At 41.0% G+C, this 15,670-nt stretch overlaps 1 protein-coding gene across 1 annotated transcript in view; it reads right to left on the reverse strand.

The window, feature by feature from the left end:
• Positions 1 to 15,670, reverse strand: part of ext2 (exostosin glycosyltransferase 2) — a 319,184-nt gene that overhangs the window by 246,944 nt on the left and 56,570 nt on the right. The window contains exon 6 of the mRNA XM_028796059.2: positions 14,206 to 14,401. Within this exon, the coding sequence (XP_028651892.1) occupies positions 14,206 to 14,401 (196 nt within the window). The remainder of the gene's footprint in view (positions 1 to 14,205; positions 14,402 to 15,670) is intronic.

Genomic DNA, 15,670 nt, shown 5'->3' on the forward strand with positions numbered 1-15,670 from the left:
CCAAAATTGTTTTTCTTCATAGGAGGTTTGTTTAACCGCTCTTTGTCTCATCCCTCACCTAGGACCAGTTTGCCTTGGGTGGCCCTACCAGGGGCATAAAGCCCCGGACAACAGAGCTCCTAGGATCATTGGGACACGCAAACCCCTCCACCACGATAAGGTGACGGTTAAAGGAGGGGCGCTTGATATCTTTAAAATAATATTTAGGTTTTACTGTATGTAAACTGTGTTTACATACATAATTTCAACGAATCTTACCTAATACCTAAGAGAATACAAAGGGTTTATGCTGTATAATTGTGCATGAAATGTTTGTAATAGTGTGGGAGAGTTTATAAGGGCTTAAAATATATAAAAATAACCATATAAACATATGGTTTCTACTTCGCGGATTTTCTTATTTCGCGGGTGGCTCTGGAACGCAACCCCCACGATGAAGGAGGGATTACTGTATATTTCTTGCCATTGATGATGTGTCTTATTTTTGGCTTTCCTTTTTCTTGGCATCAGTGATTTGTGGAAACAAATCTGTAACGGATATCCAAATCCTTCACCTTGCTTGTTCAATGCTTTCATAAAAAGTTTCATGAAAAGGAGGCTAAAATTTGTTGGGTTGACAAGTGCTTTATGTGCCACACTTTCCTGCTTACCGAGTGGCCAATTCTTTTCAACGTCATGAAACCCTTTAGCTGCAGTGACAGACATTCCAGTTGTAGCCGTTATACTTAAATCTACACAAGTTCGAAACGCATGGTGTAACATTTAGGTGGGTTTGAAGGCTGTGTAATCACTCTAGAATTCAATGTACTGAGTTCAGTAGGTGGGTCCCAGAACCTTCTCAATCCATTTCAAGGTTGATGGGGGCCAAAGGCTGCCTCACCAGGACTGGGCAAGACTGGACAGGACTCTAGAAAAGGCACTATAAAGGGAACAGAGATAATCAGGAAAGCTACTATATAAGGAAGTATAAGAAACAATCAGGAAAGACGTGACATAAAATACAGATAATCAATAAAGGGTGACAGGGCAGATCCAAGCAACTATAGGCCAGTAAGCTTAATGTGCATCACAGGAAAATTAATGGAAGGAATTATTAAGGAGAAGATTGAGCAACACCTGGCAAGGACAGGAGTTATTAGGAACAGTCAGCGTGGGCTCAGAAGAGGGAGGTCGTGTTTTACTAACAGGCTGTAATTCTATGAAGAGGAAACAAAAGGATCCGATCAAAGTGGAGCAGATGATATTATTGATCTGGACGTTCAGAAAGTATTTGATAAGGTGCCACATGAGAGGATGGGCATGAAACTAAAAATGTTTTTTGACAGGTGTAGAATTGCCTCACGCACAGGAAGCAGAGGGTGATGGTGCGAGGAACCTCATCAGAACTGGCCGATGTTAAGAGTGGTGACCTGCAAGGGGCAGTGCTAGAGCAACTGCTATTTTTAATATATATAAATGATTTAGATAGAAATATAAGTAACAAGCTGGTGAAGTTTGCAGATGATACCAAGATAGGTAGATTAGCAGATAATTTGGAATCCATTATATAATTACAGAAGGACTTGGACAGCAGACAGGCTTGAGCAGATTTGGGGCAGATTAAACTGAATGTCAATAAAAGTAAAGAATTACACATAGGAAGAAAAAATGTGAGGTTTGAATACACAATGGGAGGTCTGATGATCAAGAGAACACCTTATGAGAAGGATTTTGGAGTCATAGTGGACTCTACATTATCAACTAACTGTCAGCCAGTGTTCAGAAACCATTAAGAAGGAAAACAGAATGTCAGGTTATACAGCGCATTAGTGTGTGGAGTACAAGTCACAGGAGGTTCTGCTCAAGCTTTATAACACACTGGTGAGGCCTCATCTGGAGTCCTGTGTGCAGTTTTGGTCTCCAGGCTACAAACAGGACATAGCAGCACAAGAAAATGTCCAGAGAAGAGCAACTAGGCTGATTCAGGACTACAGTGGTTGAGTTATGAAGAAAGATTAAAACAGCTGAGCCCTTAAAGTTTAAGCACTGAAGTGTTTAAAATGATGAAGGGAATTAATCCAGTGGATCGAGACTGTTATTTTAAAATGCATTCATCATGAACACGGGGACACAGCTGAAAACTTGTTAAGGGTAAATTTCGCACAAACATTAGGAAGTTGTTCTTTACACAAAGAACAATAGACATTTGGAATAAGCAACCAAGTAGTAGTAGGACTAGCGAGCTTTGTTGGGCTGAATGGCCTGTTCTCGTCTAGAGTGTTCTAAAGGCACTATATAAGATGCAGATAATCAGGAAGGGCACTATATGAGGTGGTTTAAGAGACAGACAATCATGAAAAGCACTACATAAGATAGACACATAGGTATGACAGGTACCATATAAGACAAACATATCATCACAAACAGAAGTTTTAAAGTAAGGTGGTCATTTCACAGAAGAAGGAGAGGCGTTTTGAGGTAAGGTAGCTCTCGTGACTAAACGTGGTACAGAAGGGTGGTGACGTGTTGCGCATCAATTAACACTGCACTCTATGGGTGACGATAATGACCCCACACACCTATGCACATTTTCTAGAAAGAAGGCTTTGAATTATCAGTATACAGTAAATTCACCAGCCAACAATGACAGAAAGCCGTAGAAACGTCTAACACCTTAACCTGCAGTTTTTCACAGCCAAGATTTTTTTTTTTTTTTTGAAGATGTCAAGCCACATGTTGCTTTTAAAGAAGGTGATAAATCATGCAAACAGCTTAACAAGATTTGGCACGCTCTCTGTCTGCAAAATGAGACAAAGACTCTGTTCCTTGGGGAAGCCCAGCTAAGACGTCTGAAGGTTTGCAAGATGGCATTTCGGAAGGTCGATTTAGGAGGCAATAAATGACATAAAAAGACAAGCTCTTACAAATCGCCTGCATGTTTGTGGCTGGGATTATGAAAAATGCCTAAAAGCAGTAGGCAGATGTGAAGTCGTACCCACTGTCCAGGACCTCCAAAAACAAAACAACATAAGGCTGAGAAGAAAAAAAAAAAAAGTTCACAGAAGAGAAAGATTAAGCAGCTTTTTAAATGATCATAAGAACAAACACAACAGTCCTAATGACAATCCCTCGTTTTCTTTTAGATGAGACATAGTGTGCAGCCGCCTACAGCGTGCGTCTCATAAACCGCAAGCGACGTCTGATCCAGCGCGAACGAAGGAGTCACGGCTCAAAAACGAAAGAGCTCAACTAACGTAAATTGGACATGAAGCAACAACGCGCCCATAGTTAACGACTAACGACACAGCCACACAGAAAAGAGGATTCTGCACTGCACCCCAGAGTCAAACGTAAGACACTACGGGGTCCGCAAAGGTCCACAAAGATAGTACGGAAGGCGCGAGAAAGTACGAAAGGCGCAGGCGCATACAACGCGCTTCTGAACTAAACGTCTACACTACACAGCATGGTCCGGGTAATAAGAATACACGAACTCTCCGTATTAAACATACGGCATCCTCACACGTCCACACCATATAGCATATGTGAATCACATTACAGTGATGCATTATTAACGGTACAACCACAGATAAAGCTCCGTATTAACAGTAAGTGCAATTATCCATATTACTAACGGTGGACAACGGATAACTAATGGAGTCACGGTTACGGCTCCAAAACGATCCAGCTCAACTAACGGAGCTACAAAAGCGAGCCCGCATGGATAAAAACAATAGACGTAGGCGCCTACAACGCACGTCTGAAACCGCGGAAGCAAAACTGTCTCGGCTCCAAAACCACACAGCTCCGCATGGACAAATACAATGTACATAGACGCCTACAACGTGCATCAGAAACTGCGGAAGCAAAGCAGGCACAGGTTCAAAACGAAAGACCACAACTGACGGAGATACAAAAACGAGCCCGCCTGGATATAATCAATGAACGCAGGCGCCTACAGCGCACGTCTGAAATGCCTCAAGCAAAGCAGGCATGGCTCCACCTTTGTTCGTCATCTACACCTTTACACTCCAATATATCTCATACATTCATCTAGGCCCTTGCGATATATCGAGTGGCACGATATGAACGATATTTTTTAATGCATCGCTTGAAAACAAACCTCTCGCGATATATTATGTAATATGTTTTATTAAACACTACAAGTGTGTAGTGCGTTATTTCTGCTAATTGGAGCACATCCTAAATGCAGTCATTGCAATTAAACCCCGCCTCCTGCTTATCTTAAACAGTAACAACAACGGCTGAGATGGAGGCAGAAACGAGTACGGCTATCAGCGATGATTTAGTGCCAAAAAAAGGTACAAATGTGACCTCCGTTGTTTGGAAATGGTTTGGCTTTAGACAAAATGATACAGAACAAAAGACCATTATATGTAAACTTTGTAAGAGAGAAGTAGGAATGAAGAGCGGCAACACCTCGAACCTCTTCAATCATTTGAAAACAAAACACGTTACGAAGTACAAAGAATGTATTAAACTTTGCGAGAACTCTGCTCAAAACGCAACGAAACACATCCCTGCCACAAAACAAATCACGCTGGTGGCAACGTTCTCTCGTTGCATACCGTATGAAAAAACAAGCCCCAAATGGAAGGAAATAACAGCTGCAGTAACATACGACAATGCAAAAGATATGCATTTAGCACACAGTGAACTGCCACAGGGCATCTTTAAAGCCAGATGCAGTTGACAGACTTGTCTTTCTTGCACAAAATTTGTGAAATTGTGTTACCTGATTGCAAGTTCTTGCCACACTTTATTTGTTTACAAGACACAGCTTAAAAAGAGCATATTGAAACATTATTATTTTAACTTTTTTTTAGGCAGACCTAGTAAAGTAGATAAAGCATCGACTCCTACATCACCTAATATTCAGAAAACTGGCTTTCTTGCGTAAATGTTTAGATGTGTTTCTTGCATTAATGAGTATATTTTGGTTTATGCCTATGATGTAAAGTTGTAAGTTTGCAATTACATGTAAATAACTAAAGAGCAATATAAATGTGTGGCTTCTTTTTTAAGTAATAATAGATAGGAAAAAAAATATCGTTGCATATCGTATACAGTGATCCCTCGCTATATCGCGCTTCGTCTTTCGCGGCTTCACTCCATCGCAGATTTTAAATGTAAGCATATGTGAATATATATTGCGGATTTTTCACTGCTTCGCGGATGTCTGCGGTCTACAGTACGTGTGCTTCCTCAGTTGATTTGCCCATTTGAATTCAAACAAGGGACGCATTTGAATTCAAACAAGGGACGCTATTGGCGGATGGCTGAGAAGCTACCCAATCAGAGCACGAGGTTAAGTTCCTGTGTGCTGCTGATTGGCTCAGCGACGGAGTGCTGCATTAACCAGGAAGTCTAATCTCACTCATTCAGCATTAACGTGCCCAAGCGCCAACAGAAGATGTAAATGATTGCAGAAAAGGTAAAAGTTTTGGATATGTTGAAGGAAGGAAACAGCTACACCGCTGCAGGACACCATTACAGCATAAATGAGTCCACGATTCTTTTTATTTAAAAAAGGACGAAAAGCATATAAGATCTACGGCCGCAGTGTCCTTTAACCAGGGTGCAAAATGAGTTGCAAGTGGACGTGATAAGGCAGTAGTCTGGATGGAATCTGTTTTAGGGATTTGGATTGAAGACTGATGGAAGGAGAACAACGGCGGTGCTAAACAGTCGCCTGAAGAGGCTCTTTTAGAAGAGCTGTAACGCTATCCTTTGTTGTGCAGTAAAATTAAACTCATCGTTATCGGACAAGTCGTCGTGTCATTGTTGGTGAGTAACCATAATTAATTATTTACGTACAGTACTTATTACATGTTAATAGTTTAGTGTCACTGTACACACATTTTACTGTATACAATTTTTCTTGCATTGTACGTATTTATTGCTGGTGGCTGTAATGGCTGTAACATATGTGATATTGGAGATGCTCGATATCTTTAAAATAATATTTAAGTTTTACTGTATGTAAACTGTGTTTACATACATAATTTCAACGAATCTTACCTAATATCTAAGAGAATACAAAGGGTTTATACTGTATAATTGTGCGTGAAATGTTTAGAATAGTGTGGGAGAGTTTATAAGGGCTTAAAATATAGAAAAATAACCATATGAACATATGGTTTGTACTTCGCAGATTTTCTTATTTCGCGGGTGGCTCTGGAACGCAAACCCCGCAATGGAGGAGGGATTACTGTATTGACTTTTGGTCCAAAAATATCGCAATTTGAATTTTGAGCCATATCGCCCAGCCCTACATTCATCAATGTATTTCGGGTTACCCAACACCGGGGGTAGGCGAGCGAAGCGAGCAGGGGGCAGAGCCCCCTTGTTTTCTTTCAGATGAGATCATTCTTGATAAATCCTCATTCCTTTTGTCATATATTTGAATCCCCCACCAGTCAATATCTGTGTGCCCTTACATCTCACATCATGAAGACCTTTGAGAGGCTGGCTCTGGACTATGGACGTCTTCTTGTTGTAGACCACCTGGACTCACTGTAGTTTGCCTATCAGATAAAACCTGGAGTGGAGGATGCAGTTAACTATCTGCACCAGAACAGTTATTCTCAGCTGGACAACACTGGCCTCACTGTAAGGATGATGTTTTTAGATTTCTCCAGTGCCTTCAGTACCAACCAGTCATTCCTGTTAAGGGGTCAGCATAGATATATGCTGGTGAATGAACCTCTGTGTGAGCAACACTGGAGCACCACAAGGACCAGGCCTGTCTGTTTTACTCTTCACTCTGTGCACTTCAGACTAGAAATACAACAGCAGGTCAGGTCACTTGTAGAAATTCTCAGATGATTCTGCACTTATGGGGTGTGTTGATAAGGGGGATTAGAAAGACGCGAGGAGTCTGGTGTCACTCTCAAAACTGTCGGCCACAACTGTAGACAATTAAGACAAAATACCACTCCAAGCAACTCTGTGAAAAACACAAGCCACTTAATATCTAGTGATATCAGAGATTAAGAAATGGAAACAATATGGTAGAGGTGTAAATGTGCTAGAGCATGCCATTCACAAAAACTGAGTGATGGTGCAAGTAGCGGATTTGTGAGGAAGGACATCAAGAGACCTATGAGAAATCTGAAGGAGTTACAAGTTACACTGACTAAGATTAGAGAGACTGTACAGACAATACCTGTGCCCAGGTTCTTCACCAGTCACAGCTTTATAGGAGAGTGGCAATGAGAAAAAACACACAAGACACCTTGGCAGAAGGCACGTGGGAGACACCAAATTCATCTGGAAGAAAGTTTCGTGGTCTGATGACACTAAAATGGAGCTTTATGGCCATCAGGTAAAATGCTATGTCAGACCGCACATCATCAAAAATGCACCATCCCTGCTGCAAAGGACGGAGGCGACAGCAACAGGCTGTAGGAATGCTTCTCTGCAGCAGATCTTGGAAGGCTAGTGAGAGGAAACTGAATGCAGCAAAATATGGGGAAATTCCGGAGGAAAAACTGATGACAGCTGATGCCAGAATCACCACACGAACCTATAACTCCAGTTCTCAAGTCCTTACACTGGCTGCCAGCTAAGCAAAGGGCCGATTTCAAAATCCTCCTTTTAATTATAATGCCTTAAATGGCCAAGGCCCTGCTTACTTATCTGAACTTATCATTACTTACAAACCTGAGCGCACATTTTTATTATTATTATTCATCATTATTATTATTATCTTCTTATATAATATGCTACCGTGGCTGTTCGTTTATCTGTCCAGGATTTTAAATCACCTGTAGCTGACAAACCGTTTGAACTATTGACCTGAAATTTTGTAAACATATAGTCATATGAAAAAGTTTGGAAACCCGTTTTAATTCTTTGGATTTTTGTTTCTCATTGGCTGAGCTTTCAAAGTAGCAACTTCCTTTTAATATATGACATGCCTTATGGAAACAGTAGTATTTCAGCAGTGACATTAAGTTTATTGGATTGAAAGAGAGTCCTGTGGTGGGTTGGCACCCTGCCCGCGATTGGTTCCTGCCTTGTGCCCTGTGTTGGCTGGGATTGGCTCCAGCAGACCCCCGTGACCCTGTGTTCGGATTCAGCGGGTTGGAAAATGGATGGATGGATGGATGGATTGAAAGAAAATATGCAATATGTATCATAACAAAATTAGACAGGTGCATAAATGTGGGCACCCCAACAGAGATATGACATCAATACTTAGTGGAGCCTCCTTTTGCAAATCTAACAGCCTCTAGACGCTGTCCTCCTATAGTCTCTGATGAGTGTCTGGATTCTGGAAGGAGGTATTGTTGACCATTCTTCCATACAAAATCTCTCCAGTTCTGTTAAATTTGATGGCTGCCAAGCATGGACAGCCTGCTTCAAATCATCCCATAGATTTTCAATGATATTCAAGTTAGGGGACTGTGACGGCCATTCCAGAACATTGTAATTCTCCCTCTGCATGAATGCCTTTGTAGATTTCCAACTGTGTTTTGGGTCATTGTCTTGTTGGAATATCCAACCCCTGCGTAACTTCAACTTTGTGACTGATGCTTGAAAATTATCCTGAAGAATTTGTTGATATTGGGTTGAATTCATCCGACCCTCGACTTTAACAAGGGCCTCAGTCTCTGAACTGGCCACACAGCCCCACAGCATGATGGAACCTCCACCAAATTTGACAGTAGGTAGCAGGTGTTTTTCTTGGAATGCAGTGTTCTTCTTCCGCCATGCAAAGCGCTTTTTGTTATGACCAAATAACTCCATTTTTGTCTCCTCAGTCCAAAGCACTTTGCTCCAAAATGAATCTGGCTTGTCTAAATGAGCATTGGCATACAACAAGCAACTCTCTTTGTGGCGTGAGTGCAGAAAGGGCTTCTTTCTCATCACCCTGCCATACAGATGTTCTTTGTGCAAATTGTGCTGAATTGTAGAACGATGTACAGATACACCATCTGCAGCAAGATGTTCCTGCAGGTCTTTGGAGATGATCTGTGGGTTGTCTGTAACCATTCTCACAATCCTGCACATATGCCGCTCCTGTATTTTTCTTGGCCTGTCAGACCTGCTGGGTTTAACAGCAACTGTGCCTGTGGCCTTCCATTTCCTGATTCCATTCCTTACAGTTGAAACTGACAGTTTAAACCTCTGAGATGGCTTTTTGTAGCCTTCCCCTAAACCATGAGACTCAAAAATCTTTGTTTTCACATCTTTTGAGAGTTGCTTTGAGGATCCCATGCTGTCACTCTTCAGAGGAGAGTCAAAGGGAAGCACAACTCGCAATTTCCACCTTAAATCCCTTTATATCTCATGATTGGACACACCTGTCTATGAAGTTCAAGGCTTAACGAGCTCATCCAACCAATTTGGTGTTGCACGTAATCAGCATTGAGCAGTGACAGGCATTCAAATCAGCAAAATTACAAGGGTACCAAATTTTTGCACAGCCAGTTTTTCACATTTGATTTAATTTCATACAACTAAATACTGCTTCATTAAAAATCTTTGTTTGGAAAACACCGCAGTACTCAGATGTTCCTAGGAAATGAATAACATACCACTGTTATCTTTTTTGATGAAAGTAGAGTAAATTATTATGCAGGCTGAAAGGGGTACCCAAACTTTTTCATATGACTGTATTCTACGTGACGTCCACTATCAGCTTTCGGGGTGAATTTGACCTCCAAGGTTATTCCTAAATTTTTACTTTATTATATTGTAGAATCAACTCTCAGCAGCGGCCAGCAAGGCAGCTGTGCGGCGCATGTGTACGGGCGCCATTCTCATCCCTACCACCTCCGCCGTCACTTCCCCTACCTCGTCATATCTTTAATCATTCTTCAGGTGAATTGAAGACTTAAGTGCCAGTTTAAGTTAAAAATTAAGAAAAACGTACTAAGTAATTGCAACACAAGCACTGACTTAATCGGTTTTAACGCAAAAAGATGCAGGTGAAAGAACAGAAGAAGCAGGACGCTAGGGGGGAGAAAAGAAGAGCTGCTCAGGAAGCAGCAAGGGCATCAACCTCTGAGCAAACAAATGATAAACGTACAGAGAAAGAGGATGAAAACTGTAAGTCAAGAGTATTCGCGCAGTGTGCCATTACTGGTTATTATTACAATACTTTCTACACTTCTGACTTTGTACTTTTAGTGTTTTGCATATTTTACAGTAGAAAGATGAGATTAAATAAAAATGTAATTTTTCAAGCAAAAAATGCAACACTTTTTACGTTTGTTTTTATGAGAAAAAAATGTACCGTTAAGGAGTATAAAATCAGCAGCTACAAAACATTACAATCTAAAAGTCAGTCAGTTATCGTTCGTCAAGTTCTTAACGTATTACAACTGTGACCAAAACACACAGGAAGAGGATCAGAAAAGCTTGACTCTCTCCTTCCTGATTCAACAGGGTTTTGTCACATACATTTATTTGATTTTTTCCCTTTCTCTCCAGCTCTGCTGTACTTCAACTGAGTTACCAACCTCCCTCAAGGGGAAAGCACACTTAATTTTGTGATCTATGATGAAACCCTTCTTGTTATTTTAAGACACAGGGCTGAACAGATATGCCATTTTTCATTTATGCACTTGAATTTTTCAAAGACCAGTTCAATCACAGAACCATATGGCTGCTTTCAACCAGTCAAAGTATCACAGCAACATGAAAAATGTAAAACAGATCTGTGCATGGCATTTGATTTTTTTTTTTAACAGCCTTAGCACATTTTGCATAGAGTCATGCTTGTATAATCAGAGTATGTACACTATAAAGATATGTATTGTGCCAATCAAATAATAATTTTTCTCTCTGTAATGTAATTAAGACTACAGCAATACATTTGAAGACAGGACTTTTCAGATGAATACATCAGCTTGAGGAGTACCATATATACTCGAATATAAGCCAAGTTTTTCAGCACCCAAAATGTGCTGAGAAACGTCACCCTCGGCTTATATTCGAGTCAGGTCCCGCTGCCCCCGCACATGTTCAGTCTCTCCCTGTGCAGCGAGAGAGAGAGAGACACAGACACACGCACGCACGAGAGAGAGAGAGAGAGACACACGCGCACGTGTGAGAGAGAGAGACACACGCACGCACGAGAGAGAGAGAGAGACACATGGGCGCACGAGAGAGAGAGAGACACGTGCACGAGAGAGAGCGAGCGAGATACCATATTGTTTTTGTTCACCCTCTTCTCCACTTACAAAGCAAGTTTACTGTTTTCTTTGAAATAAATACTCAAAAACATTTAACCTACTGATGCCTCAATTAATGTACGGTAATTTTATTGGTATTTATTTTGATTATTGAAACTTACCAGTAGCTGCTGTATTTCCCACCCTAGGCTTATACTTGAGTCAATAAGTTTTTCCAGTTTTTGTAGGTAAAATTAGGTACCTCGGCTTATATTCGGGTTGGCTTATACTCGAGTATATACAGTAAGTCTATCTATCGGTCTGCAAACTCAGTAAATCCAATTCAGAGCCACAGAAGTGGCAAGAGCACAAGGCAGGAACCAATCAGAATCCCTGCTCTATCACAGGGCTAAAGCGAACCCTGGACACAGTGGAAGTTGATGTGGAAATGAGGATGGTGGCAAAAGTGGATGCCATCATGTTAAATTCCCTCCATTCCTTTCAGGTGGTGCTCTCTTGGAGCACTTTTAACCACAGGCTCATTCCATCATGCTGTGCTAAAAAACGCCACCGGAGATCTTTTCTGCCCACTGCTATCAAGTAATTCAATGTTTCCTCCCAACGATCAAACTAAATGCTTATACTCAATTCATTTTGCAATTTCTGCACAATATAAATGTATTTATTTACTAGCCATGGTACCTGTCAAATACAGATAACACAATACAGTAATCCCTCGCTAGTTCGCGGTTCATTTTTCGCGGATTCACGACTTCGCGAATTTTATATGTAAGCATATCTAAATATATAACGCGGATTTTTCACTGCTTCGCGGGTTTCTGTGGACAATGGGTCTTTTTACTTCTGGTACTTGCTTCCTCAGTTGGTTTGCCCAGTTGATTTCATACAAGAGATGCTATTGGCGGATGGCTGAGAAGCTACCCAATCAGAGCACGCAGTTAAGTTCCTGTGTGCTGCTGATTGGCTCAGTGACGGAGTGCTGCATTAACCAGGAAGTCTCATCTCACTCATTCAGCATTAACGTGCTACTGCTTCAGGGGCCGTGTTCAAGCACCAACAGAAGATGCAAATGATTGCAGAAAAGGTAAAAGTTTTGGATATGTTGAAGGAAGGGAACAGCTACACCGCTGCAGGACACCATTACAGCATCAATGAGTCCACGATTCTTTTTATTTAAAAAGGAGGAAAAGCATATAAGATCTACGGCCGCAGTGTCCTTTAACCAGGGTGCAAAATGAGTTGCAAGTGGACATGATAAGGCAGTAGTCTGGATGGAATCTGCTTTAGGAATCTTTGCAACAAGGTCGACGACGTCATGACCGCCTACAAGCTGCTACGTGTACTTCGCTATACAGTAAGTGTAAACTTATCTACCGATTTCATATTGCTTAGCAGTTGTCCCTGTTATTAATAGAGTAAAGGGTGGGTTGTAAACAATACAGGGAGGGTTTAAAAACGTCCAAATACACGTTAAATAATTAAATAAATATGGTGCCCCTACTTCGCGGAAATTTAGTTATCGCGGTCGGCCTTGGAACCTATCTCCCACGATAAGTGAGGGATTACTGTAACTAATAAATATTTGCACGTGTGAATGTTTCTTCACCAGCTGCTGTGTTTCCATAATGCCTGCTTCTCAGACTCTCATTATTTTCGACCGATTTTATACTTCTGGTGTCTTTCTATCTTTGTTCCATTGAGAGCATCTTCACTCATGGGAACGGCAACAGCTCATGAGCTGACAAAAGGGCTCTGCAGAGAATCATAAAAATAGCAGAGAAAATTATTTACACACCCTTGCCTATCTTGGAAGACATCTACACGTTTCGAAGTCTGTGGAAAACATCCAGCATCTTAAAGGACTTGTATCACCCATCACACGAACTGTCTGAACTTCTCTCTTCAGGGAAGAGATGTACAGTAGGACCACTAGAGTGCAGACCACAACACTGATGAACAGTTTCTACCCCAAACTGATTACTACACTAAATTCTGTAATGAAATCACACGTCTTATAGAAACAAGTGTGAAATATCACGTTCATCATTATTTATTTTTCTTAACTTGTGCAATATTTTTTGAAAAACTTTTTTTTTCTCTTTGCAAATGATGACAACTGTGTAATGTGTAAACTGTCTATGTGAGAATATTAGATGTGTGGTTTTAAAGAGTACAGTTTTGAGCATCATTTCAGGTAGTGTACCAGAATATCATTTTATGTGTTACGTAATGACAATAAAGGAATCTTATCTTACTTTCTGTCTTTTAAACATGTGCCTTTACTCTTCCTTAAGCATCTCATACTCATCTTCCTCTTGGGTTGCATCATTTAAGGCAAACTGACCAATCATATCCTAGAAAGTTGATTCAGTTCATATAGACATAGTTCTTTTCCAGAGAGAAAACTGAACTATGTCTATATGAACTGAATCAACTTTCTAGAATTTCCTTACCTGGATTATTGAGCATGCATTGAGAGACCAATCATATCAAAGCCAAAATGACCAATCAGATTGCTCTGAAAGTTTAAACACAAAGACCTTAGTGTTTTATTATATAGTAGATTTGTCTATCAATCTATTGATAGATTGTATTACTTATCCTGTTAGTCTGTATCTTTGTCTTTTTTATGATCCCGATGCATCTAAATTTCCCCTTGGGATTAATAAAGTTTAACTAATCTAATCCTGCATGGGTTGACTGCCCAAGTTACAAGTGGTTATATTAACTACATTTATGTTAAACCATATCCAATAAACCACATGGATAACAGGGTGTTGATCCTGCCTTATAACCACGGCTACTAGGATACACTTCACCTCAATTAGAATAAGCAGGATTGAGAATTACTGTATATGCATTAAGCTGACAATGGGTTGAAAGAATCTGTTCAACCAGCAGTGCAGAGAACCTTTCCCAATTAAAACAAATTACATAGTTTGTGCTCTCACAATGAAACCAACCAAACACAAAAAAAAAAATCTTACTAAAAATTAATGTTTTCTTCTGATGAGTGCTCTTATCACTTTAAGCCGACAAGAACAAGAGGCAGACTCACCTGAAGGATTTGGGGATAATCAAACACCTGGCCTTTGCAGCAACGTTTCCGGACAGATGAGACTCCCTCCGAGAGGTTTGTGCACTTGTCCAGGATCAGCATGGCCTCTCCATTCTCAGCTTTGAGCGTTTCCAACTCTGTCCGATACTCCATGTGCAAAGCTATCTGACTGGACAGGATGAAATACTTCCTGGGTCTGGAAGATTAAAAAGAATGTTATTTGTAAAGAAAATCTGAATTAGCATAAGTCAATACTCCACATGCCTATATTACCAATCTTTTTACTGAAGACACCTATTGGTTTACCGTTTATCATATGGGTGTAATTTTCAGCACAAAATATGATCAAAACACAAAATATGATCTCAACACACATAGCCTTCGACTTAAACTCCTCAATTTAGCTTACCACTGACTCCGACTCTCCAATTTATGGTAACAGAAAGACTCAACCCCTCTATTTGTAATTAGACAAATATATTTACTATGTTAATTGAAAGCACACAACATATAAGAAATAAGGCACTCCATCACTGCCAGTGTGAATCATCAGGCTACTTTTTAGCCATCTAACCTTGTGACAGTGCGGGTTGGTTGGCTCCATGCAGCCTATAACATTTAGGAGCCTCTTGAACCCACCACTGATCGTCATAACCAAGATGAGCTGGGCAAATGAGGACAAACACATGCAGCAAGGGGTAATTGTAAAAATGAGTTAGTACATTTAATTAAAAACAACCCAAAATGAAACAGTGTTCAGACAAATGGTGCAGTGCTTCATCATTTCCCCAGTAAATAAACAATCCAATAAAAGTCAGGGTCAGAGTGATTGTGGAGAGTACAAAAAATAATCCATGAAATTAAAATCCTACAGCTGGGGGTGAATTCTAAAAAATTCAGTCCCAGGTGCGTCTCTTATAAAATGCGTATTCCACATGGGATCTTGCAGTACAGGAGATGTCAAGCCAACAGGTACAGCCAATCTTTTCCACAGGCCCGGGTCCCTACTGTCCATGGCTCACTGCAGGGCATTGTGCCGAGCCTCCGCTCCACCTGCTGCCACTCCTCGGCCTTACAGGAATAGGCGATCATACGGCAAAACAATCAGCTAAGTGGCCCTCTTCGCCGTCGGATTGTCGACCTTACGCTCCTCCTAGAGGCTCTCCTGCTGGCTGCCTGCCTCCTCTCCTCCGCACCTTGACGTCTCTCAATCATCTCACGTCTCTATCTCTTCGTCTTTTAACTTCTATCCTTTACTTCTCTCCCCCTTTGTCCTGTGTCGGCTCCTTTTATCTCCCCATGTAATTGGCTGCAGGTGTGGCAGGCCGCTCCCTCCAAGACACAACTGAAGCGCCCAACTGATCCACTTCCACCCGAAAGTATATGCTGCGTGATCAGCTAAGTACCCCAATCAGCCAGAAAGCGAAATGTGACTGCACATACCCACACCGCATTGCAGCCCTGC

The sequence above is a fragment of the Erpetoichthys calabaricus genome, chromosome 2 (assembly GCF_900747795.2).
Source record: "Erpetoichthys calabaricus chromosome 2, fErpCal1.3, whole genome shotgun sequence".
NCBI lineage: Eukaryota > Metazoa > Chordata > Cladistia > Polypteriformes > Polypteridae > Erpetoichthys > Erpetoichthys calabaricus.